Source organism: Natrix helvetica, assembly GCF_964273705.1.
Source record: "Natrix helvetica genome assembly, chromosome: 16".
Taxonomy (NCBI): Eukaryota; Metazoa; Chordata; class Lepidosauria; order Squamata; family Natricidae; genus Natrix; species Natrix helvetica.
In genome coordinates, this window is record NC_138563.1 from 5906996 (window position 1) to 5934381 (window position 27386).

At 44.4% G+C, this 27386-nt stretch overlaps 2 protein-coding genes across 4 annotated transcripts; both read left to right on the plus strand.

The window, feature by feature from the left end:
* The first annotated feature begins 1451 nt into the window (after nt 1-1451).
* Nucleotides 1452-20321, plus strand: DPP3 (dipeptidyl peptidase 3). Of its 3 annotated transcripts, none has more exons than XM_081968336.1 (19): nt 1452-1524; nt 2401-2459; nt 3084-3362; nt 4012-4101; nt 5454-5591; nt 5722-5796; nt 6614-6704; nt 7950-8077; nt 9473-9603; nt 10984-11042; nt 11323-11517; nt 12999-13111; nt 13347-13439; nt 14217-14279; nt 15173-15297; nt 16415-16535; nt 18305-18484; nt 18953-19115; nt 19990-20321. In XM_081968336.1, exons 3-19 carry the CDS (start codon nt 3093-3095, stop codon nt 20133-20135), a joined length of 2181 nt encoding a protein of 726 aa, XP_081824462.1. In that variant the 5' UTR covers nt 1452-1524; nt 2401-2459; nt 3084-3092; the 3' UTR covers nt 20136-20321. The 3 variants fall into 3 exon arrangements, with proteins under 3 accessions (XP_081824462.1, XP_081824463.1, XP_081824461.1); XM_081968337.1 differs by having other exon boundaries at nt 1498-1582; nt 2409-2459; XM_081968335.1 differs by having other exon boundaries at nt 1512-1713.
* Nucleotides 20322-21986: 1665 nt separating this feature from the next.
* Nucleotides 21987-27386, plus strand: LOC309400058 (transmembrane emp24 domain-containing protein 10-like). Its single transcript, XM_081968376.1, has 5 exons — nt 21987-22474; nt 22627-22747; nt 24354-24427; nt 24987-25113; nt 26943-27386. The coding sequence occupies exons 1-5, from the start codon at nt 22280-22282 to the stop codon at nt 27062-27064; spliced, it is 639 nt and encodes a 212-aa protein (XP_081824502.1). The 5' UTR covers nt 21987-22279; the 3' UTR covers nt 27065-27386.

Sequence of the window (27386 nt, forward strand, 5' to 3'; positions counted from 1 at the left end):
TTTGTGTTCCCGTAACATGCTTCTCCTGTTTTATGCTTCCAAATTAACCAGGGTTTTTTTTAAAGCTGGTAAAACTGTTAAATTATAATCTCAGCAAAGAAGCTGTGTCTTCCCAACATAGGATATTGCAAACCCAAAAGACTGGAGGTTGAAACTAATGTGTGAAAGCTTTATGAACCTCCAAAGCAAGGAACCAGGGAAAATGCAACATGAATCTCGCCTGGGATTTAATGCAAAGAACATCACCATCATCTCAAAGGGTGAAGATGGGATAGAATCAAGATCACATGAAATACTAGTACCGCTTTATAAAGCCTTATTAAGACCACACTTGGAATATTGCGTGCAGTTTTGGCCAGGTGTTAGAAAAAAGATGTAGACACTCTGGAAAGAGGAAAAGAGGGGAAACAAAAGAGTGATGGATGGATGGAAAGGCAAAGAAAGAAAGGAAGGGAGGGAGGAAGAAATAAAAAAGGATGCAAGAAGGAAGGAACAGGAGACAATGGGAGGGAAGGAGGAAAAAAAGAAGGGAAGAAAGAAGTAAAGAAAGGGAAGCAGGAAAGAAGGAAGGAGGGAAGAAAAGAAAAAGTAAGGAAGAAAGGATTAAGAAAGGAAGGAACAGGAGAGAATGGGATGGAAGGAGGAAGAAAAAGAAGGAAAGAAAGAATGAAGGAAAGAAAGGGAAGGAGGAAGGATCGAAGGAGAGAATGAGAGGGAGGAAAGAAGGAAGGAGCAAAAGAAAAAAAGATATAAGGAGAGAATGGGAGGGAGGGGGAAAAGAAAAAAGAAAGGAAGGAATGAAGGAGAGAATCGGAGGGAAGGAGGAAGAAAAAAGGAAAGAAAGAAGAAGAGGTGAAAGAAGGAAGGAAAGAGAATGGGAGGGTGGAAGGAAGGAAGGAAGGAAAAGAAGGAAAGAAAGGGAAGGAGGGAGAAGAAAATGAGGGAGGGAGGGAGGAAAGAAGGAAGGAGGAAAAAAAGGAAAAAGAAAAGGAAGGAAGAGAATGGGAGGGAAGGAGGAAGAAAAAGAAGGAAAGAAAGAAAGGAAAGGAGGAAGGATTGAAGAAGAGAATGAGAGGGAGGGTGGAAAGAAGGAAGGAGGGAGAAAAAGAAAGAAAGAAAGGATGCAAGGAGGAAGGATCAAAGGAGAGAATGGGAGGAAGGGAGGAAAGAGGGAGGAAACGAGAAAAAAAGATACGAGGAAGGAAGGAAGGAGAGAATCGGATGGAAAGAAGGAAGGAGGGTGGAAAAAAAGGGAAAGAGGGAAAGAAGGAAGGAGTGGAGGACGGAGGGAGAGAGAAAACAAGATAAAAAGAATCAGATTAAAAAAAGCAAGCAAGCAAGAAAGAATCGAGCCAAAAATGAAAAAAAAGAAAGGCGGGCCTTCGGTCTCCCAGCAACGCAGCTATCAGCCTCTCATTGGCTGGATATGGCCGGGGGAGGGGCGTGTCCGCCCGACCGCCCCGCCTAGTGGAGAAACCGAGAAGGGGGGCGTGGCAGGAAGTTGGAAGGCGAGCTCTGCTGCAGGTGAGGAGGAAACCGAGCGGAGCGGGAGGTCACGTGGACACGGGTGCAAGGGAGACTCGTGGGAACGGCAGCACGCGTGTACACCCATCCGGGACTGACCTCAGCCTGCATCAGGGGCATCCTCGAAGCCGCTGGGAGATTTCAGGAAGGCGGTCGCCTGGAACCCTCTGGCTCCAGTTTTTTAAAAAAGCAAGTTTCTGGTCCTCATGGTTTTCAAAGGAAGGTGGGATTTAACCGCAGAGAAAGCTGGTTGCCTCTGAATCTTGGGGAGAACAATTTAGGATGGCCAGCCTTGTCTGGCCAAGGGATTTCCACACAGCCATATTTGAAAGGCAATTTCCTTGCTTGGCTGGAGGGATGGAGGTGGACTAGATGACCTACAAGGTCCCTTCTGTTAATCTGTTAATGGCTCCTTCCCCAATCCCTAATCAGGAAATGGCTGGCTGGGAGGGAAGGGAAGGACTTTGTCCCAAAGATGTTTTTTTCTTTTTTCTTTTCCAAGCTGCAACTGGACTTTCTGTTTTGTTTTTCTTTGAAGACGTTTTGCTTCTCCCCCAAAGAAGCTTCTTCGGCTCTCACTCCCAAGTCCCCACCATGCAAGTCAGAGCTGCAGAAGCTTCCTGGGTGAGAAGCAAAACGGCTTCAAAGAAAAAGCAGGAAGGAAGTCCAGTTGCCTCTTGGGGGGGAAAAAGCACCTTTGGGACAACCGGGGGGGGGGGGGGGTTACCTGGATGATGGAGAATCCCAGAGAGGATTTTGAGTAACTGTATACAAAGCAGGGCTCGACCTGGCCCCTGTAAAGCCATAAAAACTGCCCCTCTTCAGGAAAAAGTTAGAATGTTAAAACATGGGTTTCCCCCCCCCCTTCTTTTTCAGGTTTAAAGCATCAGATTTTATATCTGGCCGTTGCTGCTTGAATTCAGGAAGAATCTGAGGTATTAGGAATGTGTTTGGAAGTCCTTCCTTCCTTTTTACTTTTCCTTATTGCTCCCTTCCTATTTCTCCTTCCTTCCTTCCTTTTTAGTTTTCCTTATTGCTCCCTTCCTATTTCTCCTTCCTTCCTTCCCTAGCTTTCCTTTTATTGCTCCCTTCCTATTCTTCCTTCCTTCCTTCCTTTTTAGTTTTCCTTATTGCTCCCTTCCTATTTATTCTTCCTCCCTTCCCCTTCCTTTATTTATAGATGTGTATCATGATCTTTATTTTATTAATAAATAACTCCAGGCGGTGAACGTATCCAATGCATTTTCCTCTTCCCATTTTTCCCACAACAACCCTGTGAGGTGGAATGGATTGGAGGGAGGGCCTGGCCTAAGATCACCCAGCTGGTTTTCATGCCTAAGCCAAGACTAGAACTCACCATCTCCTGGTGATTGGCCCAAAGACACCCATCTGGTTTTCATGCCTAAACTGAGACTAGAACTCGCCATCTCCCACTTCCAACCTGGTGCCTTAACCACTAGGCCAAATTGTCTCTCTTTATCTTTATAATAAAGATATATTTTTTTAATAACAAAGTACATACCATGAGTGGACGATATCTCAGTTTCTCCCTTTCCCAGGTTGGCATCATGGTGGACTCCCACTACGTTTTACCCAACGACATTGGGATCGTGACGTTGGATTGTGCCGAAGCTTTTGAGCTGTTGTCCACGGAAGAGAAACATTACGCTCACTACTTATCACGGGCTTGCTGGTACGGGGGACTGGTGGTCCTGTTACAAACGTCCCCGGAATCTCCCACCATTTACGTCCTCCTCTCCCGCATCTTCCGAACTCAGGACCCGAATCAGTTACAAGAGGTGGCCCGTTCGCTCGGCGTCACAGATGAAGAATATCAGGTAATCAATCGATCAGAATGGAGCCGGGAGGGGCCTTGGAGGTCTTCTAGTCCAACCCCCTGTGAGGAGGTTGGGAGGAACCTGGGCCAGTCCTGGAGTCTGGGGAAGGCTCTGAGGAGGGCTCTGCGTCGGAGGCAGAGAGGGGGCCAGGGCCGTATGCCAGTTATCAGCTGCCTTCGGAGTCGGACATCAGTGAGGCAGAAGAACAGCTGGAGCCTGTTCCCAGTGTGCGCATGCGCAGAGGTGCCAGACGAAGGGAACGGCTAAAGAACAGGCGTCGACTTGGGAGTAAGGCCACAGGTAGACGATGAATGGCCCCTCCCAGAGGAAATAAGAGGAGTGAAAGGGGAGTGGAGTTTGCAGGAGACAATTAGTTCATTCCTGCATTCAAGTATTGTGGCATCTGAAAGATCTCAGCCTGGCCACTCTCCAAGCCTGATTAAGGTCGGTAATTGTGAGCTTTCTCGAAAGACCGTGGGAGAGGAAAGACTTTGCGGGAGAGGAATTCACTGTCAATTAAATAAAAGGGGTTTATCGGGACGAGGACTCGTGCTGCTGGGGAAGCCTAGGTCAGAACAGCAGTTTTGCAAAAATTAAGCTCTGGTTTTTCTAAAAATGAAGGCAAATAAAATGGAATTCTCCCTTGCAGGCGTTTCTGGTTTACACGGCGGCCGTTTATGCCAATATGGGCAACTACAAGTCCTTCGGTGACACCAAATTTGTTCCCAGCCTTCCCAAGGTAAGTGCCAAAAGGAAGTCTATTGGGTGGGATCAGCTTTTTTAACTTCTGCCCTTCAGCCAATCGGAAAGCTCCTTGGGCTTCATTGGGGAAGGGGTTGGTGGAGGGGGCGGAGTCTTGACAGTGGCTCTACCCCCCCCCCCCACCTTGGGCCTTGAGCATTTTTACATTGATGTTTATTGTCATTTTTTTTACCTCATGTTCATTTCTTTATTTTCATTTTTATTTTGTCGTGTCCCCCCCCCCCCCGTTTTTTCATGTTTACTTTGATTTCTTGATATATATTTTTTAAAAATGTTTGATATTTTTCCTCACTTTCAGTTTAGCTTTCTTCCAGTTTTCATTTTATTTTCATTTTTTATTTCCTTTCCTTATTCCTTTCCTCCTCTTTATTTGTCTTTCATTTCATTTTTACCATGGTTCGTTTGAGTTCCTTTGTTTTCGTTTTGCTCTGGTTTCAATTTTATTTTTCTTTTGCTTTTAACTTCATTTTTCTCCCTTTTCATATTTATTTTGATTCTTTTCACTTGGATTTTTAGTAATAATATTTTTATTATTTTTACAATATTTTTATTATTTTTATAATATGTTGTTATTTTTATAATATGTTGTTATTTTTATAATATGTTGTTATTTTTATAATATTTTTATTATTTTTATAATATTTTTATTATTTTTATAATGTGTTGTTATTTTTATAATATTTTATTATTTTTATAATATTTTATTATTTTTATAATATTTTATTATTTTTATAATATTTTTATTATTATTTTTAGCACTGCACACCGGAACAACTAGACACAAGGACAGTTATTTCCCTGAATGCCATCACTCTGCTTAACAACTAATTCCCACAACACTGTTAAATAATTTACTAAGACTGTATTACTATTCTTCTTCTCTTCCTTCCTAGTATCTATCTCTCCCCACTTATGACTATAACCATGTTGCTTGTACCTTTCAATTTATATTATTTGTTTCCTAGTATAATTTGATTGCTTATTACTAACCTATGGCTATCATTAAGTGTTGTATCTTTTTACTCTTGATGAATATATTTTATTCTCCTTATGTACACTGAACGCATCAGCACTAAAGACAAAGTCCTTGTGTCTCCAATCACAAATGGCCAATAAAGAATTCTATTCTATTCTATTGCAATAGCAATAGCCCTTAGACTTATATACCACTTCACAGTGCTTTACAGTACTCTCTAAGTGGTTTACAGAGTCAGCTTCTTACCCCCCAACAATCTGGGTCCTTATTTCACCCACCTCGGAAGGATGGGAAGGCTAAGTCAACCTTGACTCTATCTTTTTTACTTTTATCTTTTGTTCCTTTTTTTCTAGGAAAAACTGAAGAAGTTGGTGTGGGGGAGCCAGGCATTTTTGCAAAACCCAGAAGAGATGGAAGCTTTGTGGGAGAGCTGCGAGAAGCTAATGTACTCCCTGGAGCCTCTTCAGAGGCATTTAGGGCTCAGTGGGGAGGTATTGTTTTGGGCCCATCTCAGCCCCATTTCTAGTGGGGGCGGGGGGGAGAGGGATTGGCCATTTGGGGCTCCGACATCCACGTCTAGAATTATCACTGTACTTGTCCCCTTTCTTCCTTTGTCTTTAGGGGGTTTCCACCTACTTCTCTGCAAATTGTTCCATGGAAGATGCGAAGCTGGCTCAGAAGTTCCTGGATTCTCAGGTACTGTAGGAGTTCTAGGCTGCATCAACAGAGGGATAGAATCAAGATCACGTGAAGTGTTAATACCACTTTATAATGCCTTGGTAAGGCCACACTTGGAATACAGCATCCAGTTTTGGTCGCCACGATGTAAAAACAGATGCAGAGACTCTAGAAAAAGTGCCAGGAAGAGCAACCAACATGATTAGGGGACTGGAGGCTAAAACATAGGAAGAATGGTTGCGGGAACTGTGTATGTCTAGTTTAATGAAAAGAAGGACCAGGGGAGACACAATAGCAGTCTTCCATTATCTCAGGAGCTGCCACAAAGAAGAGGGAGTCAAGCTATTCTCCAAAGCACCTGAGGGCAGGAGAAGAAGCAATGGGTGGAAACTAATCAAAGAGAGAAGCAACTTAGAACTAAGGAGGGATTTCCTGACAGTCAGGACAATTAATCAGTGGAACAACTTGCCACCAGAAGTTGTAAATGCTCCAACACTGGGAATTTTTAAGGAGAGTTTAGACAACCATTTGTGTGAGAGGATATCCTGCCTAAGCAGGAGGTTGGACTAGAAGACCTCCAAGGTCCCTTCCAACTTTTGTTATTCTATTCTATTTTCTGAAAGACTGGAAACCTTAGGCATGAAAGCCATTTGGGTGACTTTGGGCCAATCCCTCTCTCTCTCTCAGTCCAACAACCAACAGTCCAGGTTGTTGTGGGAAAAATAGGAGGAGGAAGGGGTATTAGGTGTTCACTTCATGGAGTTATTTATAAATAGAATAGTGCTGGGTTAAAACTGAATATATTTTTTCCAATGCTTTATTCTTTACTCTGTAGAACATCAGCGCATACAACACCCGGCTTTTTAAAACAGAAACCGGAGGAAAAACCAGCTACGAAGTCCGTCTGGCTTCAGTCCTTCTGGATGGTAATGGCTGGAGCGTCCCTCCACCCCTTCTTCTCCCTCTTGTTTAATAGTGACCCCCTAAACAAAGATCATTAATGGTATTAATTAACATTAAGAACATGCCCCTAAGATGTGAATAAGTTCAGGTAGCCCACTGCCATTTAGGGTAATTAATTAACAAGGTGTCTGTCATTCCTTGTCTTCATCTGTTTATTTAAAACATTTTCATGCTACTCTTTACTACCCAGAATGTATAGGGGATTGCCAAATAATAAAAAACCCATCTAGTAGAGAGAGAAATTATATCTCTATATTTATAGATAGATAGATAGATAGATAGATAGATAGATAGATAGATAGATAGATAGATGATAGATAGATATAGATAGATATATTCGTAGATTTTCACGGGTGTAGGTATGCTGGTCTTGTTGTATTCGGGTCTTTCCCCGTGTAAGATTGAGATTGTCTTGGCAACGTTTCAGCGAGGTCTCACTCGCCATCCTCAAGCTGGGTTTTGGGCTTAAAGCGTGATCGGAGCTGCCGTCTTTCTATAAATCTTGGTGGGGGTGGGTGGGGGGGAGTGCTGGCTTTGTTTCAGTAAGTAGAATGATTGGTTGTGTGGTTGTATCATGATTGGTAGATTGGTGCTGATTGGTGCTAACTGTGTGTCTGTTGTTGTTTCGTGTTGTAACGGCCTGGGTGGTGGGTGGGGCTTGTTTGTTGACTAGGGCTTGTTTCCAGATGTCTGGTAGGCGGGAGGTATCATCACGTTTATTCATGTTGTGGGGGTGTTTCTCTATTTTGATAGCTTCTATAATTATTCTCTTAGCTAAATGAGCCCCACCGGCCACACATACATATATATTTAGGTAGTCCTTGACAGCCACAATTTAGAATTTATGTTGCGGAGTGAAAAATTTGTTAACTGAGTTTTGCCTCATTTTACGACTTTTCTTGCTAAGTGAATCACTGCAGTTGTTAAATTAGTAACCCGGTTGTTAAGTGAATCTGGCCTCATTAACTTTGCTGATCAGAAGATCGCAAAAGAGACTCTGCCACCGTCATAAATGTGAGTCGGTTGTCAAAGATCAGAATCGTGGCGATACTGCAACGGAGGTCATAAGTGTGGGGAAAAAAGTCACACTTTTTTCCTGTGAGGCTGTAACTTTCAGTGGTCGCCAAATGAACCGTTGCAAGTCGAGGACGACTTGCATCGGCCAACACAGCTTTAAAATGCTAAATCCTGCCTCTCTTTTTTTTCAGAACCCCAACTTGATGAGATGAAGGTCAAAACGAAGCAATTCCAGTTTGAGGGTTGCACGTTTACCGTCACGCGAGGTGATTACAGCCCGATTCTGCAGAGGGTTGTGGAGAATTTGCAGAAAGCGCAGGTAAGGGACGAGCGGAATGGGTTTTCTGTTGATCTGGGTTAGCAGCTCTCTCAAGATCCCAATCTTGTAAGCTTGTTTGTCCTTTTGCAAACCCACAAGGTCTTCCAAGCAAACATGAATCCTTCCCTCATATCTGAGGGAAGCACCTTTGGGACAACCATGACCTGAATGACAGAGAATCTCCAGGTCACGGTTGTCCCAAAGATGCTTTTTTTATTTCAGGAAGCAACTGGACTTTTCACTTCTCATTCCAGAAGCTTCTTCTGCTCTGACTGGATGGTGGGGAACGGAAAGATGGTTACTCCTTGCAGACAGCTGGTCCTTTGCATCCTTTTAGAGGGTCGTTGAGGCCACTTGGAGGTTTATTTGTCTTCTTTAAAGACGTTTCGCTGCTCCTCCAAGAAGCTTCTTCCGTTCTGACTGGATGGTGGGGAAGGGAAGGATTGATCCCCCTTGCAGACAGCTGGTCATTTGCATCCTTTTTAGAGGGTCGTTGAGGCCACTTGGAGGTTTGTCTGTCTTCTTTAAAGACGTTTCGCTTCTCCTCCAAGAAGCTTCTTTTGCTCTGACTGGATGGTGGCGAATGAAAGGATTTATACCCCTTGCTGGTCATTTGCATCCTTTTTAGAGGGTTGTTGAGGCCACTTAGAGGTTTGTCTGTCTCCTCAGGGTCAGCTGAGTGGTGCAAATGGATGTGGAGCCTCCTTGGAACGGCTGAAAGGACTGTATTGTAGGCAGGAGATTGGTGGAGAAACAAAACAGCCACTTCACAAACACGTGGCACAACATAGGAGAACAAACCCATCAGGACAAGATTCAGCAATCTGCCTTTGAAAGATAAAGGGCCCTCTTTTGAAGACAGTAAAGTCCACATTCTGGACAGAGTGAACCGTTGGTTTCAAAGAGGCCATCGTTGTCCAAATGGAACAGCCTTCTCTCAACAGAGAGATATGACACCACCTATCTCAACACAGTCCTTTCAGCAGTTCTAAGAAGGCCGCAGATGATTCTGTTTGGGGATCAGTGTTCTTCAACTCCCAGAATACCCCACACATCTATTCTGGCTAAAGCTTTCTGGAAGGTGAACTCCAGACACCTTAAAATGTTTAAGGTTGGGATGGGTAGACTTCAACTCCCAGAATTCCCCAGCCATCATGCTTTAAGATGGATGGACTTCAACTCCCAGAATCCCCCAGCCAGCATGCTTTAAGATGGATGGACTTCAGTTCCCGGCATTCCCTAGACAGCATGCTTTGAGATGGGTGGACTTCAGTTCCCGGCATTCCCCAGCCAGCATCAATTCGGACTAGAGCATTCTGGGAGCTGAAGTCCACACGTCTTAAAAGGTCTAACTTTGAGAAGCAGTGCTCGGCATCCTCTCTGTTTCTTCACCAGCAACATACCGCCAGGCGCGTTCAGACGGAGATGTTGGAGCACTACGCAACCAGCTTCAGGCAAGGCTCCATCCCAGCCCACAAAGAGGGGTCTCGCTGCTGGATTCGCGACAAAAGTCCCATCGTGGAAAGGTGAGCTTTGAACTTAGGTGACCTTGGAAGGAAATCGATGTCCTTCCTTGTTGGGATGAGACGGGATAATTGCTTAAGTCTCCAAATCTCATGTCAGCTTGTGAATTTATCATTAATTCTTAAGTTAGTTACTATTCAAAGTTGCGACGGCACTGAAAAAAGTGACGTATGACCATTTTTCACACTTACGACCATTGCATCATCCCTATGGTCACATGATCAAAATCCAGATACTTGGTAATTGGTTCATACTTATGATGGATGCAGCATCCCAGGGTCATGTGATCCCCTCTTGCGACAATAAAGACCATGGGGAGCCCACATTCACTTAACAACTGTGTTACCTCCCTCTCTCCCTCCCTCCCTCTTTCTTTCCTTTTTTCTTCCTTTTCCTCTCTCCCTTCCTCCCTCTTTCTTTCTTTCTTTTCCTTCCTTCCCCCTCCCTCTTTCTTTCTTTTCCTCCCTCCCTCTTTCTTTTCCTTCCTTCCTCCCTCCCTCTTTCTTTCTTTTTTTCTTCCTTCCTCCCTCCCTCCCTCTCTTTTTCTTTCTTTTTTCTTTCATTCTTTTCCTCCCTCCCTCTTTCTTTCTTTCCTTTCCTCTCTCCCTCTTTCTTTCTTTTCCTCCCTCCCTCTTTCTTTCTTTTCCTCCCTCCCTCCCTCTTTCTATCTTTCTTTCTTTCTTTCTTTCTCACTGTACATTTTAAAGAAGAGATTGGACAACTATTTGTCTGAAATATAGAATTCCTGCTTGAGCATCGGGTTGGACGAGAACAAATGTAATGATTCACTTGACTGCAGCAAGAAATGTTGTAAAATGGGACAAACTCACTTAACAAATGTTTCACTTAGCAACATAAACCTTTGACACAATTGGGGTCATAACTTGAGTACTACCTGTATAGGATAGACGACCATTATCAGACCTGAAAATAAGATGAATAAAAATTAAATTAAGATTGAATTTAAGAAATGAAATGAAGTTAAAAAATGAAATTCAATCAAAAATGCATGCAAAATGAAATTAAACAAAAAAAATGTAATGAAAGAACAATCGAAGTGAAATGAATTTTAAAAAATGGAATGAAATTAAAAAAGAAAATTCAATAAAAAGGCAAAGCGAAATGAAAAAAGGTAACGAACTAAAAATTGAAATTGGGAAGTGAAATTCAATCAAAATGCCATTCAAATGAATTGAAAAGGAAATAAAAATTGAAATGAAATAAAAAACTAAATAAATAAAATGAAATGAAAAAAATGAAATGAAATTTGAACAAAATGAAAAAATAGATAAAAGAAAAAAAATTAAACGAAACTATGGGAAAAAAATAAAATAATCGTTCATGTATATGTCTGTTGATACTTGTCCCATTTGCCTCCACAGCTACATTGGTTTTATCGAGAGCTACCGAGACCCGTACGGTTCCCGGGGAGAGTTTGAAGGTACTTTCTTTTTGCCATGTGGGAATCTTTGAATCCAGCACTTTATGTGCGCTCGAAGGAGGAAGATTGGAGACAGTCAAGGAACCAGTTTGCCTGTCCTCATAGAAAACCCGAGGAAGAAACGTGGCTTGCATCCAGAGCTATGCTTCCATTTCCCACACATCAGCCGAGCCTCGATTCTCCCCGCTCGAGCGACACGAATACGAATCCAGCCCAGAGAATTTGCAAGATGCAAGAAGCTCCTCTGATCTTTTGTTCCTCTGACGTCTGTCTTTTTCAGGTTTTGTGGCTGTGGTGAACAAAGCGATGAGCGCCAAGTTCGCACAGCTGGTGTCCCAGGCTGAACACCTCCTGGAAGAGCTGCCTTGGCCCCGTGCCTTTGAGAAGGACCACTTTCTGAAGCCTGACTTCACTTCCCTCGATGTGCTGACATTTGCAGGAAGTGGGATTCCTGCCGGCATCAATATCCCAAATTGTAAGGCTGTGCGGATATTTGGTTTTTTTAAAAAAAATTGTTAGAGCAGTGTTTCTCTTACTCTTTACATTTTTTTATTTTTAATTGCATGTTGTTGTTAGTTGCTAAGTCGTGTCTGACCCATTGTGACACCATGGACCACGTTCCTCCAGGCCTTCCTGTCCTCTCCCATCCTCTGGAGTCCATTGAAGCTCAGGCCGACTGCTTCGGTGACTCCATCCAGCCACGTCATTCTCTGTCGTCCCTTTCTTCTTTTGCCCTCCATCGTTCCCAGCATCAGGCTCTTCTCCAGGGAGTCCTTCTTCCTTCTCATTAGATGCCCAAAGTCTTTGAGTTTCCTCTTCAGGATATGGGGGAAGGGGGAAGAGAAAAAAAAGAAAAGGGGCCATTGACTTCCAACTCTTCCCAGCACAGTACAAGATAAAACATTCTATAAAGGTATTTTGGAGGGAGGCAGCTAAATGCAATATTGAAGTTTAAAGCTTGCATGGCAAAGTTGAAGAATAAAATGTATTAGAAAGTTTTGATTTGCTTTTTCTTGTTTGTGTGTTTTTAAAAAGTTTAGTACTTTGAGAAAAGGGGGGTGTGTGAAAGAAAGAAAAAAGGAAGGAAGGAAGGAAAAAAGGTTTCCCCCCCTTCAGTAAGGCCAAAAAAATTGAAAGAATACAATAAATTTTGTAAATAAAAATGGGGACAGTTCACAAAGATGACTAGGTGCAAATGGAAATGTATTTTCATAGCGAGAAAGATAAAGCAGGAATGGTTAAATTGAATATTTCATTTAAAGAAGAAAATATTTTCTTATTTGGATATCACTTCTGGAATTTGCTCTTGTGAAGAAGAAGAAAAAACTTTGATTTTGGTTTTGTTGATTAGAAAGATTTGGTGTTATGGCTAGTCATCTGTATATATAAAGGCCAAATACCACTCACTCATCACGAAATCTCCAGAACCGTAAAGCCTACAAACTTGAAATTTGGCACTATGTTCCTCTTGGCTTCTAGGTGCTCGCTAAGAAAGGATTTTTCAAAATGACTATCAGATCATTAGTATTTCTTAAACAGTAATTAATATGCTCTGATGCTAAGTAGTTCTACTCCCCCTTCCCACCTGAACAGAATTCTGTTCCAACTGCCAGTTGCCTTATATTAACACGCTTGATGCTAAGAAGTTAGACATTCTACTCCCCCTCCCCACCTAAAAAGAACTCTGTTCCAACTGCCAATTGCCTCACATTCCGTTACCTCAGTTCAAAGTGACAGATGTTCCACTCCTTCACCCAGGAGCGATCTGAGGCGCCTTACAGTACTAAACGTCAAGTCCCACTCCCATAATTCTCCAGCCATTGTGCTTTAATATCTGGACTTGGAGCAGAAAAAAAATTACCCTTTTCTCTGCTCTCATCCAGCCCGGCTTCTATTGGCCACGGGGATGATGGGAACTGTAGTCCACCTCTTCTTCCTCCTCTTCCTCCTCCACAGATGACGACATCCGCCAGACAGAAGGATTCAAGAACGTCTCGCTGGGGAACGTGCTGGCGGTCGCTTACGCCACCCAAAAGGAGAAACTGACTTTCCTGGCGGAAGAGGACAAAGTACGGCTTCCGTGTTTGTGTGTGTGTGTGTGTGTGTTTGTGTGTCGGAGGACATGATGGAGGAAAGCAGGACCTGGTGGGAGGGGGGAAAACTTGAACGACAGTCATTTAAAGAAAAGCCGTAGGGCGTAACAAAAATCAGTCCTTTCGATCTAGAGAGGAATGACAGAGTTGGATGGGATCTTGAAGGTCTTCTAGTCCAACCCACTACTAACGTCAACGGTGTCTTTTGCAGGATCTCTACATCCAGTGGAAAGGACCTTCTTTTGAAGTCCAAGTTGGCCTCCACGAACTTCTTGGCCATGGCAGCGGGAAGCTGTTTGTTCAGGTAAGACTGCAAAACTACAATAGAATAGAATAGAAGGAAAGAATAATAGAATAGAATAGGAGGAAAGAAGAATAGAATAGTATAAGGGGAAAGAAGAATAGAATAGTATAAGGGGAAAGAAGAATAGAATAGAATAAAAGGAAAGAGGAATAGAATAAGAGGAAAGAAGAATAGAGTAGAATAAGAGAAAAGAATAGAATAAGAGGAAAGAAGAATAGAATAGAATAGAGCTGGAAGGGACCTTGGAGGTCTTCTAGTCCAGCCCCCTGCTCAAACAGAAGAACCTATACCATCTCAGACAAATGATTGTCCAGTCTCTTCTTAAAAACCTCCAGTGAGCACCTACAACTTCTGGTGGCAACCTGTTCCACTGATTAATTGTCCTCACTGTTGGGAAGTTTCTCCTTAATTCCATGTTGCTTCCCTCCTTGATTAGTTTCCATCCATTGTTTCTTGTCCTGCCTTCAGGTGCTTTGGAGAATAGGGTGATCCCCTATTCTTTGGGGCGGCCACTCCAATACTGGAATACTGCAATCATATCACCCCTAATTCTTTTCTTTAGACTAGCCAGACCTAAAACCTGCAGCCGCTTGCTTTTCTGGTATTTTTAGCCTCAGGGCTGGATATCTCCCAGGTGTTTAGATGCCACATCTGTAAATCTCTGCGGGTCCTTCCATTTCCCAGTTATTTTTTTCTGCGACAATATTGCTTCGACATTAATTTTGCATGGGACTTGGGATTTTAACGGCTTTTTCCCCTCCCTCTCTTCCTACCTAGGACGATTCAGGGGCTTTCAACTTTGACAAGTCTGCCGTGATCAACCCGGAGACAGGAGAATTGGTGAGGATGGGACAGAGGGGTTTAGCTGGATATCACATCTGTCGCAAAAGGCGATCGCGTGACTGGGACAATAAGTACGAATCAGTTGTGGCCAGCAGAGCTGACGGCAGATTCAGACAGTGGGGAGGTTGGGGAGGAACCTGGGCCAGTCCTGGAGTCTGGGGAAGTCTTTGATGAGGGCTCTGTGTCGGAGGCAGAGAGGGGGCCAGGGCCGTCTGACAGTTATCAGCTGCCTTCAGTGGGGCAGAAGAACAGCTGGAACCTGTTCCCAGTGTGTGCATGCGTAGAGTTGCCAGTCGAAGGGAACAGCTGAAGAACAAGACGCGACTTGGGAGTAAGGCTATAGGTGGATGGTGAATGTCCCCTCCCAGAGGAAATAAAAGAGGAGCAAAAGGGGAGTGGAGTTTGCAGGAGACCATCAATTCGTTTCATTGGATTGTGACTCTCCAAGACTCCTTGCAAAGGTTTTGCAGATATCAGCCTGGCAGCTCTCCAAGTCAGATAAGGTCTGTGACTGTAAATCCTCCCTTGAAAGACTTTGCTGGAGATGAAGGAGCAGAATTCACAGTCAATTAACAAAAGAGGTTTTTGTTGGGACCAGGAGTTCGCTTCAGGTTCTTGGGAAGCCTCGGTCCGAACATTAGTTGCTGAGCGTCCAAATTTTGATCCCATGGCAGGGAAATGTTGTGACAGCCATCAGTGTGAAAAAACGGTCCTAAGTCGTTCGTTTCAGCTCCGTCGTAACTTGGAACAGTCACTAAATGAACTGCAAACCCAGGGCTACCTGTATTGGTTTTGGCTTAGGTAGAACAAAGTTTTTGGGGGGACACTGACTTAGAATAACGGATGAACCTTTCATCATGTTCTTCTCTGCTCACCCCAATCCCATCCAGATTCGGAGTTGGTACCAAGGGGGCGAAACCTGGGACAGCAAATTCTCCAGCGTGGCTTCGAGTTACGAAGAGTGTCGGGCAGAATGCGTGGGTCTCTACCTCTGTTTGAACAAGGATGTTCTCCGGTGAGCCGTTGATGGGTTTGGGGGAGGGGGGAGAACGAGGGGTACCTTCTTAGCTGCGGGAAATCTGAATTGCAGTACAGAAAGAGGCCAATTGGGTAGTTTCGACCTACGACCACAATCAAGCCCAAAACCTCTGTGGTTAAGTGAGACAGTTGTGTGAGTTGTACAACCTTTCTTGCCACAGTTGTTAAGTGAATCACTGCAGTTCTTAAGTTAGTATCACGGCTGTTAAGTGAATCTGGATTCCCCATTGACTCTGCCTGTCAAGACGGTCGTAAAAGCGGGTCATATGGGGATGCTGCAAGTGTGAAAAATGGTCATACGTCACTTTTTCCACTGCTGTTGTAACTCTGAACAGTCATTAAATATACTACCCGTACCCATAATCTAAGGGACACGGTGGCTCAGCGACTAAGAAGCTGAGCTTGTCGATCAGAAAGGTCGGCAGTTCGGCGGTTCGAATCCCTAGCGCCGCGTAACAGAGTGAGCTCCCGTGACTTGTCCCAGCTTCTGCCAATCTAGCAGTTCGAAAGCATGTAAAAAATGCAAGTAGAAAAATAGGAACCACCTTTGGTGGGAAGGGAACAGTGTTCCGTGCGCCTTCGGCGTTGAGTCATGCAGGCCACATGACCACGGAGACGTCTTCGGACAGCGCTGGCTCTTCGGCTTTGAAATGGAGATAAGCATCGCCCCCTAGAGTCAGGAATGACTAGCACATATATGCGGGGGGGAACCTTTACCTTTTATCCATAATATCTTCCCTAGTTGAATGTGGATTGAATATCATACAGCAGTGTTAATTTCCCACCCTTTGTGGAAACAGGCCAAAAGAATTTTAAAACCACTGAAGTACTAAATCTGTTTACAAATTGTTAGCCTGTCGCCTATATAACCGTACTATAGCAATACCAAAGTAATTAGCAGGAAAAGCAATAACAATAAGCATCTTATATAAAAGTAATAAGGATTATGAGTGATAGTTATATGGAATGAAAATAATAACTTTGGGGAAGTTTTTGATTTCGAAAAAATAAGATAAAATAGAAATATATTTGCATTTATTGTATTTTTTTCCCCCTCTTAACTGGAGTGTTCATTTTCTTTTTGGCTTTGTCAGGATCTTTGAACTGAAAGGGGAAGATGCTGAAAATGTGATCTATATTAATTGGCTAAATATGGTGCGGGCAGGACTTCTGGCTCTGGAATTCTATACCCCAGAATCTGGTACTTGGCGCCAGGTAAGGGTCCAATTTTGCAACTTTATTTCCTTGGTGTTTCATTGTGCCCCCGATGTAAAAAAGATGTGGAGATTCTAGAAAGAGTGCAGAGAAGAGCAACAAAGATGATTAGGGGACTGGAGACTAAAACATATGAAGAACGGTTGCAGGAACTGGGTATGTTTAGCTTAAGAGAAAGAAGGAGTAGGGGAGACATGATAGCATTGTTCCAATATCTCAGGGGCTGCCCCAAAGAAGAGGGAGTCAAACTATTCTCCAAGGCACCTGAGGGTAGAACAAGAAGCAATGGGTGGAAACTAATCAAGGAGAGAAGCAACTTAAAACTAAGGAGAAATTTCCTGACAGTTAGAACAATTAATCAGTGGAGCAGAAAATGCCTCCAGAAGCTGTGAATGCCCCAACACTGGAAGTCTTTAAGAAGATGTTGGATAGTCATTTGTCTGAAACGGTATAGGGTTTCCTGCCTGGGCAGGGGGTTGGACTAGAAGACCTCCAAGGTCCCTTCCAACTCTGCTATTGTATTGTATTGTATTTGCAAAAGAAAGAAATATTGGCTTTATTATTACTACATGATGATGATTGATGATGATAATGATAGTAATTTAATGCAGTTTTCTCAATCTTGGCAACTTGAAGATAAGTGGACTTCAACTCCCAGAATTCCCCAGCCAGCCTAGCTGGGGAAGCCTTAACTAACCCTCGAAAACCTTCACTAATAATAGTTTCTTATTAACTTTATGTTTTCTTTATTTGTGAGTATTATTTTTGCACCCAAACCGAAAGCACCAACGTGTTTCCGGATTGAATAATATCAGTCTTATATTTATTTACAAATGAGTGAAACATAATGGCACAAAGTAAGCACAAAATATATCCATGTTCCTAGGACACTTACTGAATTATTGACAATACGATAAGTTACATTTTGGTATATATATATTATATAACTTATATATATAACTTATATATATAACTTATATATATACGAGTCCCTTTTTGGGAGAGGGGGCGGTCTAGAAATCCAAGAAATAAATATATAACTTATATATAATTATTTATATTGAGATTTTGTTCAACATTGGCTTTACCATTTACTGAGATGATTATTCTTCCTTCCCCTGACTTTACTGGCTGGGGAGTTCTGGGAGTCAAAGTCCACCCATCTTAAAGCTTGCTGATTGGGGAATTCTGGGAATTGAAGTCTATCCATCTTAAAGCATGCTGGCTGGAGAATTCTGGGAGCTTATTTCCACACGCACATTTACTGAGTTATAATTATTCCTCCTTCCCCTGCCTGTACTGGCGGAGGAATTCTGGGAGTGGAAGTCCACCCACGTTAAAGCATGTTGGATGGGGAATTCTGGGAATTGAAGTCCACCCATCTAAAGTCTGCTGGCTGGGGAATCTTGGGAGTTGAAGTCCACTCACGTTAAAGCATGCTGGATGGGGAATTCTGGGAATTGAAGCCCACCCATCTTAAAGCATGCTGGTTGGGGAATGCTGGGAGTTGAAGTCTACCCATCTTAAAGCCTGCTGACTAGGGAATTCTGGAAGTTGAAGTCCATCTTAAAGCAAGCTGGCTGGTGAATTCTGGGAGTTGATTGGCAACATTGAACTCCTAAAGAAGATCTGGAATTTTGCTTGGCTCTCTTGGAAATAGCACGCCGATTCTACTTTCTAGTCTTGCAAGATAGGGGAGCGTGCAAAGCGCCTCGCGCCTCTTATGACTCCTCTTTTCCCCTCCTGACATCCCCTCATCTCTCTCCCAGGCCCACATGCAAGCCCGCTTTGTGATTTTAAGAGTGCTGCTGGAGGCTGGCGAGGGCCTGGTATCCCTGCAACACACCACGGGAATGGACGGCAAACCCGACGCTGCTGTCTTGCTGGACCGCACCAAGATCACCTCCGTGGGGAAACCAGCTCTGGAAAGTTTTCTCCGGAAGCTGCAAGTAAGTGAGGGGGTGTCTTCCCTCCCTTAGCCATGGGAACTCCGCTCCGAATTGTGAAAGAAGGGAGCCAGTTTGGTCTAGAGCAGGGGGTGTCAAACTGAAGGCCCAGGGGCCGGATCCAGCCTACGGAGAGCTTAGATCTAGCCCGCAGAAAAGGGGGGAAGAAGGAAGACAGACCACAACACTGCAAACCCTAGCTACCACGCCCCTTCTCTTAGTGGCGGCCGCAAAAAGAGCAGCTGGCTAGAGTGTGCCAGAAACAGAGACCGCATTTCCAGCCCTCTCTGGATCAGCCGATCCGTGGGCCACGGGCCGAGGTTAAGGGGCCTCCTACACCTCAAAAATAATAAGACATCCCTGAAAATAAGGCCAAGCACTTATTCTGGGGGTTAAAAGAAAATAAGATCCTGTCCTATTTTCGGGGGAACACGGTAATTTTAGCAAGATTTTTTTCCCTTTTCTTTACAGATCCTGAAATCGACTGCCGACGTGGAAGGGGGCCAAAAGCTTTACGAAGCCTATTCAGCCGTGACAGATGACAAACCTGAACGCTTTCTAAGCCTACGCGAGACGGTGCTTTTGCGCAAGGAAGCACGGAAGCTCTTCGTCCAAGCCAACACCCGTCTGGAGGGTAAGGAGGCCGGGGTTTTAACCTGGTTTTATCATTTCTCAGGGGTCCAACGTCACCGATTTCACTCGGTATGTACAACCTCTAAGCTCTTCCCAGGATTTTCCAGAGATTTCCGGTGTAAAGGGATTTAGAGCTGGTCTCCGTTCAGGAACGGACACCGGATTGCAATTCAGCCACTTGGCTCGCATTTGCGACGGTCACAGCATCGTGTGTGTGTGTGTGTGTGTGTTGATTGCCAGTTGTGACCTTCCCAGTGGAGCAGTGGCTAGCGTGTGGTACTGTAGACTACTTCTGCTGTTTGCCGGCTGCCTGCAATTTGGCAGTTCAAATGCAACCAGGCTCAAGGTTGACTCAGCCTTCCGTCCTTCCGAAGTGGGTCAAATGAGGACCCAGATTGTTGGGGGCAAGATACCGACTCTGTAAACCGCTTAGAGAGGGTCTCTGAAGCACTATAAAGCAGAATATGTCTAAGTGCTATTGCCCTCCCTTCCTTCCTTCCCAGTGATTAGTACTGCAGGCTAACTCTGCACACTGCCAACAGTTCGATCCTGACAGGCTCAAGGTTGACTCAGCCTTCCGTCCTTCCAGGTTCGGTAAAATGAGGACCCAAATTGTTGGGGGCAAGAGGCTGACTCTGTCAACCGCTTAGAGACGGCTGTAAAAGCACTGTAAAGCGGTATATACGTCTAAGGGCTATTGCTATTCACATTAAACATGGTCCCCAGATAAGTTTCCAGAGTCCGCAACCAATGAGAAAGGATGATTTGGGGGCGGGGGGGGGGAATTATAATCATAATCATAGAATTGGGGACAGAATAAATTTTGCAATTTTTGCCAGCTGACTGGATCTCTTGCTCTCCCCTTCCTCGCTCAGGCGGCAAAGTCCGACTGACTCAGTACGAATCCAGCGCCGGGGGGCTGATCCGTTCCTTCTCCGAACGCTTTTCCGAGGACGCTGACATCCTCGAACGGGAATTGCTGGAGCTGACTCACGCAGATGCTCATTTTTGGCGAAGTTAAGGCTGCCGGGCGGGTGAGAAGAGGGTGGGTGGAAAGGCCTGGGTCTTCTCTCCTCCCCCCCTTCCCAACGAGCCCTCCTGACGTCTGCGGTTCTCTCTGAATCCCCTTCAGAAATGGGAGGGTTGCCGTGATAGCGATACCGCGCCATCACGCTAGGAATCGAATAAAGCTAACTTTTCTAAAGTTTGTGGGCTTCCGTTTGATTTGCCTCTCCCGCCAACTCAGTGGTGGCCACAGTCCAGGAGTTGGGAATTTGGTAGCACTGGATGGAAAGGCCTTGAAAAACGGAATTTTGACTCAAGAGTTGCACACGTTTATTTTATTTTATTTATTAGTATGTCAAACATGTACAGGATAGCAGGTATTAAGTACATTTCCAAGCAGAAGGAACACCTGTGGGAGTGCAAGGCCAGGTACCGGCGCCTGGAGACTCAGTGGGCTGAGATGGTCAGTCAGTTCCAGGCCATGATGCAGTCCCACTGGAACGAGGCCCTCCAGCTCTTTGCCACCAGCAGCGCTTCCCTCCAGCCTTCGCCCAAAGCCCCCCACCAGGAGGTTGAAGCAGACCCCAAGTCGGAATTTCTGCCCCCTTCCGACCCACACAAAAAGACCCCGAAAGGGGGAGACTCTCTGCAGCAACACAAGCGTTCATTGCACATATCCGGCACAGGGGTCGTAGTTTGAGGACCCCTGATTTAGTGCAATATAAAAAAATGTAATTAATTTTTCTGCGGACCACCAACATTTTCTCGTAGGCCACCAGTGGTCCACGGGCCATCAGTTGGTGACCGCTGCACTAATCGGCATATATTAAAATGAAATTTCTTTGCATGCAGTTCTCAAAAGGATCACCCCCTCCAATTTACACTACAAAAACATGATAAAATAAATACTAAATTACGCATATACCCACATATAAATACAGTATAGTCTGAATGCATGCATGTAGATGGCAAGAAAAATGAATCTTGCAAGTTTATTTCAACTCCCAGAATCCTTGCGCACCGGCCAACTGAATAGAACAGAATAATTAACAGAATAGATGGGATAGAATAGAGGTTTAGAACAGAATAGAAAATAATAGAATAATTAATAGAATAGATTGAATAGAATATGCAATAGAATATATGGAATGGAATGGAATAAGAATAGAATAGAATATGCAATAGAATATATGGAATTGAATGGAATAGAATAGAATAAGAATATGCAATAGAATATATGGAATGGAATTGAATGGAATAGAAGAATAGAATAGAATAGAGAATAGAATACTTCATTGTGAATCTGCATACATTAAATCTAATGTAGATTTAATGTAGATTTAATTTACATTAAAAAGAAATTACATTGCATACAGATCTCAAAGGGTCACCACCTTCAATATTCACTACATAACCCTGACGGAATATATAAATAGAAAATATGATCCCACATATATGACACAGAGAAACAACAGTCTAGTAACTCTAATGTATTCCTATACAAAGGGAATCTTGCGAGTTTACTTCAACTCCCAGAATCCTTGCGCGCGAGGGACTCTGGGAATTGAAGTCCACACCTCCGAAAGTCCCCCAGCTTGGGGGGACTAACGCGTGGGGCGAACCCCTGGGTGTCAAATCGGCCTTTCCCTGTCTCGGCACCCTCCTTTCCCCCACCCGCGCCCTCCCCTGCCCAAAACTCCGCCGCGCCCCGCGAGGATGAAGACGGATGAAGAACCGGCCATTTCCCCACACGCCCTTTCTCAACTTCCGGTTTTCGTGAGGGAGGGCGGTCCTTCCTCGTGGCCCCGCCCCCAATCCGGAATGAAGGCTGGAGGCCGCGCCACGTCGCGCGGAGACGCCGCCTGAGGGGGGCGCGGCGAGGGGAGCCAGCCGCGCATGCGCGCTTGGAGAATCCCCGGAGCTCGCGCCCGGGGAAGCGCAGAACGGTTGGAGGTCGCGGCGGCGTTTGCACCGTGCAAAGCGCGATCCCGGGAAGAGGGTCGTGGGAACGTGCCAACCCGGGTTCTGGGTGCGATCTGAGCCCCGAAGGGTTGGGGTCGTTGGAACAAACCACCCCACCCCAAGATCAGCACCCGTTTGGAGACCTCCACCCCAAATCAGCCCCGGGGAAGGCGAGGGTCTCCCTTTTGCACCGTCACCATGTGGCTGCCCGCCCTGCTGGGTCCCTGGGCCGTGCTGCTGGCCCTGGCTGCCGGCCGCTGCCGGGGGCTCTCCTTCCACTTGCCTCCGCTGAGCCGCAAGTGCTTGAAAGAGGAGCTGCACCGGGACGTGATGGTCACCGGCGAGTTCGAAGTGTCCGAAGCGGCCGCACCGGGCATCCGGACGGACTTAAAGGTGGGAGACAGACATTCCCTTCCTCCTCCTCCCCTGACCGTTTTGGACAACCCTCCAACCCTTAATGCACCGCCTGAGCTCTTGCAAACTGTTGCTGATCTGGGTTCTGCACTCTGTGCATGCTCAGGGGTTCTCTCTTCTTCTGCTCGCAGGTGACCGACTCGTCCGGGCACCTGCTCTACTCCAGGGAGGAAGCCAAGAAGGGGAAATTCGCCTTCACCACCGAGGATTACGAAGTCTACGAGATTTGCTTCCAGAGTCACGGACAGCCAGGTGAGGGCATGCAGCTGCCTGACTACAGGTCCCATCGTCCCCATTCAGGGCCTTCCTGCAGCGTGGCGATGGGTCTTACTTTGGGAAGACAGAGGTCCAGTAGATTATGTGCTGCTTTTTTACTCCCCAAAACAAACTTCTAATTACTTACTTGGTTGTGAGTTGTTAGAATAGAACAGACTAGAATTAGAATTAGAATTTAGAATAGAATAGAATAAAATTAGAATTTAGAATAGAATAGTATTCTTTGTGATTGGACAGACAAGGACTTTGTCTTTGGTGCAAATGCTCTCGGTGTACGTAAAGAAAAATAAAATAGAATGCATTCATCAATTTTCCCAAAATTTGTGTGATTTTTGTGTGTGTGATGGTTAGCTAAAGCAAACACATTGAGTCTCGCAGCCCCCTAAATTAAAATTAAAAAGTCAAATGACTATAATAAGTTGCGCAAAGGCAGAAGCGAAAAACTGACGTGGTTAAATGGGTTTTGCCACCCAAAGTTAGGAAATTTATTTTGATCATTTAAAATATCTTTGTTCGTGTTGACCAAAGGCACTTTTTACTTTAAATTTATTTTTGGAGGTTTCTTATTTTGCTACGGGATTGAAAGAGGTTTCAGAGAAAACTGAACCCCATTATATTATTATTATTGTTATTGTTGTTATTATTGTTATTATTATTTTCCATGGTCTAGTGCACAGTCAGATTAGATTTGGCCTTTTTATCTACCTGTTGAGTCCTTCTATTACTATTAATATACAGTAATTAATAAGAACATTAAAAGCTTCAATAGGCTTTCTTAGCTTGGTTTTGCTATGGTTAGTAAAACCAAATATTATAATTTGTAAATCAGAATTGGCAACTTAGTGTCCAAAATTGTGGAAACCCTTTTCGGAAAAGTGTACAGTATTTTGAGGTTTGATGGCTAATAACACCACTTTTTTGGGGGAGTAGCACCATAAAATTATGCATCAATGAAAAGATATTTTAATCAAGAATGTAGTGTAATAATTTTTATGAAGGATTTGCTATTAGAATAGCAGTTATAAAGAAGAAAAGTGAAACATGTAGAAAAAATGAGATATACTAATATTATCACCATAGAAAAAAACGAGATATACAAAAATGATCACCATGTCAGTTAATACTTAGTTGGATAACCTGTAGCATGAATTACAATGTCTTCCCATGGAGTGAACCAAGTCTTTTAGTTCTGCAGCTGTTATAATGTGAAGGAAATGAAGGAAAGCTATCTGTTATCAACCTAAGCACATCGTGCTGTCTTTTTCTGGTTATTTGGCTATAACTTTTCATAGAATACAGATAATTGAACAAACGTTGTTGCATTACATTCCTGATTAAATTATCTTTCCATTGAGATGCAATTTTATGGTACTACTGCAAAAGCAAAAAAAGTGGTGTTATTCGCCATCAAACCTAAAAAATACACTTTTCCCAAAAGTTTTCCACAATTTTGGCTACTACTGTGCTTCGTGGGAATCCACCCATTTCAATAGAACGAACCAAGCCTGTGTAGCTAATTTGATTTTTATCCTTGTGTTTTTCTTTCATCCTATACACAACCATCCCTTTTATTCATTTTCAGGGAATTTTCGGCTGCCAGACCAACTGGTCACCCTCAATGTTAAACATGGGGTAGAAGCCATGAATTATGAAAACGTAAGTCAACTTTTTTGCTAAGTGTAACTGTGGATATTTGCTGTGGCAGGTTCAGAGGCTGCATACAAATCACAGATTTAATTAACATGGTTGCTCAATTAACACACTTTGCTAGATTTCTAAAGTAATCCCAATCTTAAAATAACAAAGTCAGTGAGGGAAACCAAATTTGCTTAATAACTGCAGGGATTCACTTAACAACCATGTTGAAAAAGGTCATAAAATTGGGGATGACTCCTTTAACAACTGCCTTGCTTTTAGCAAAGGAAATTTTGATCCCAATTATAACTAATTTGAAGTGGGTAAGCTCGTTTGGGGGGGGGGGGGAAGCCCAGTTGTTCACCATGTTATAGAAATGTTCTTTGAGGACTGGTAACTTGATTAGGTGTGCGGTTTGACGACAGCCATTAATGGTGGCACTACTTAATTTCACTTCTCCCTGATGGCATCTGGGAGGGGTCAGGGTGACATCATCACAGGATGACGTCACAAGCGTGATGATGTCACTGCAGACGTGAGGTCACTGTTCCCACGCCAAACTCTATGGTTCTTCTGCCAGGTCGCAAAAGCGGAGAAACTGAAGCCGTTGGAGATCGACCTCCGCCGGCTGGAGGACCTTTCCGAGTCCATTGTCAAGGATTTCGCCTTCATGAAAAAACGGGAAGAGGAGATGCGGGATACCAATGGTAAGGCCCAGAGTTTCTAATTGGGGATTTGACCCCTGCTTTTCTGGGCAGCTCACCCCCAAGAAAAACGGCAGATCTTACCATCTTCTGCGTCCGCTGCCCTTTGCTTCCAACCACCTTCTGAACTCCCAGGGAAGTGTTCCCTAGCCTTAGCCACTGTGTGGACTTCAATTCCCAGAATCCCCCCAGCCAGTATGCACAGACTCTTGATTGTAAACTTGAGGTTAACAAGCAAGGCAATTCAAGCTATAATATGTCGATATGAGCCACCTGCCACTTCTCCTTCTAACTAGGGCTGGATAGCAATAGCGACAGCCCTTAGATTTTTATACCGCTTTACAGTGCTTTACAGCCCTCTCTAAGCAGTTTACAGAGTCAGCCTCTTGCCCCCAACAATTTTGGGTCCTCATTTTACCGGCCTCGGAAGGACAGAAGGCTGAGTCAACCCTGAGCCAATCAGGATCGAACTGCTAGCAGTGGGCAGAGTTAACTTGCAGTACTAATCACTGGGAAGAAGGGAAGGGAAGGAAGGAAGGGCAATAGCAATAGCCCTTAGACTTTTATACCACTTTACAGTGCTTTACAACCCTTTCAAGCAGTTTACAGAGTCAGCCTCTTGCCCACAACGATCTGGGTCCTCATTTTACCGGCCTCGGAAGGATGGAAGGCTGAGTCAACCTTGAGCCAGTCAGGATCGAACTGTTGGCAGTGTGCAGAGTTAACCTGCAGTACTAATCCCTGGGAAGAAAGGAAGGAAGGAAGCAATAGCAATTAAGACTTACATACCGCTTTATAGTGCTTTTCAGCCCCCTCTAAGCAGTTTACAGAGTCAGCCTCTTGCCCCCAACGATCTGGGTCCTCATTTTACTGGCCTCGGATGGACAGAAGTCTGAATCAACCTTGAGCCTGGAGAGATTTGATTTGCTAAATTGCAGGCAGTCTGCAGGCAGCAGAAATAGCCTTCAATACTGCACTCTTAACCACTGCGCCATCGCGGCTTATCAAATCAGAGATTCTCAATCTTGGCCTCTTGAAGACGTGCACATTTCAACTCCCAGAATCCTCAAACCAGCATGTATTGATTGTGATGGACATCTTGGGGTTAACAGACAAGGAGATTCAGATTAGACCTCAGTCACTGTCAGCTTGAGCCATCAGCCAGTTCTCTTTTCAAACAGGCTACGGTTTCTCAACCTTGGTTGCACAATTCTAGGAGTTTAGATCTACTCATCCGAAGCATGCTGGCTAGGGGATTCTGGGAGTTAAAATCCATCCATCTTAAGGCATGCTGGCTGGGGAATTCTGGGAATCAAAGTTCCACTCATGTTAAAAGTATTCTGGCTGGGGAATTCTAGGAGTTTGCAGTCCACATGTCTTTCAGCCTCCAAAGTTGAGAAAACTGAGCTAGAGAGTCACATCAAAGGATTGATTTAATACACTTAACAATCCTATCACTTAGCAAACAGAAGTTCCGGTCCCAATTGTAGTTGTAAGCCGAGGACTACCTCAATAGTCAAATTTAGCATGTTGGGTGAGAATCCAGTTTGCTGCGTTCAGGACCGGAAGTTATATGGTGGTCTTGGTCAGGGGTCCCCAAACTTGGCCAGTTTAAGCCTTGAGGACTTCAACTCCCACAATTCCTCACCCAGCCACGTTTGGCCCCCAAACTCAGCCACTCTAAGACTTGTGGACTTCAACTCCCACAATTCCTCAACCACATTGGCTAGGGAATTCTGGGAGTTGAAGTCCACACGTCTTAAAGTCACCACGGTCTTAGTAACTGCCGCCATCGCCGTGTTGATGATCCTTCCTCTACTTTTCTTTTGCAGAATCCACCAGCACTCGAGTTTTCTACTTTAGCATTTTCTCCATGCTGTGTCTGGTCAGCTTAGCATCCTGGCAGGTGTTCTATCTACGACGGTTTTTCAAGGCCAAAAAACTCATCGAGTGACGGAGACGCGATCCAGGATTCCTCGTCTCCTTACCTGATTGTGCCAAGATCTCGGGACAAACCACTTTTAACTCCTCACTGGCCCTCCGATCTCGATGGAGGTGACAATTGGAAATTGGACCGGATCTCTTTTGGGCCACAGATTGGTTTTTGAAAAACAAACGGTTTTGGGTGCGTTTCTTTTCTCTTGGACTTAGCTGGGTGATTTCTCTCACCATCTCTGCATCTTTGGGGTGGGGTTGGAGGGCAGGCATTCGATCCGACTGTTACGCAATTTGAGCACACTGGATAATATTTGGAAGTAATAAATCTTGGTTCCTAG

Excerpts from the sequence above, each read along its gene's own strand:
- LOC309400058 (XM_081968376.1), top strand. The coding sequence starts at position 22,280 with ATGTGGCTGCCCGCCCTGCTGGGTCCCTGGGCCGTGCTGCTGGCCCTG. Across the intron at positions 24,428-24,986 it reads AAGCCATGAATTATGAAAAC|GTCGCAAAAGCGGAGAAACT; the intron begins GTAAGTCAACTT and ends TTCTTCTGCCAG. Across the intron at positions 25,114-26,942 it reads GGAGATGCGGGATACCAATG|AATCCACCAGCACTCGAGTT; the intron begins GTAAGGCCCAGA and ends TTTCTTTTGCAG.
- DPP3 (XM_081968336.1), top strand. The coding sequence starts at position 3,093 with ATGGTGGACTCCCACTACGTTTTACCCAACGACATTGGGATCGTGACG. Across the intron at positions 13,440-14,216 it reads GCGGGAAGCTGTTTGTTCAG|GACGATTCAGGGGCTTTCAA; the intron begins GTAAGACTGCAA and ends CTTCCTACCTAG. Across the intron at positions 19,116-19,989 it reads AGCCAACACCCGTCTGGAGG|GCGGCAAAGTCCGACTGACT; the intron begins GTAAGGAGGCCG and ends TTCCTCGCTCAG.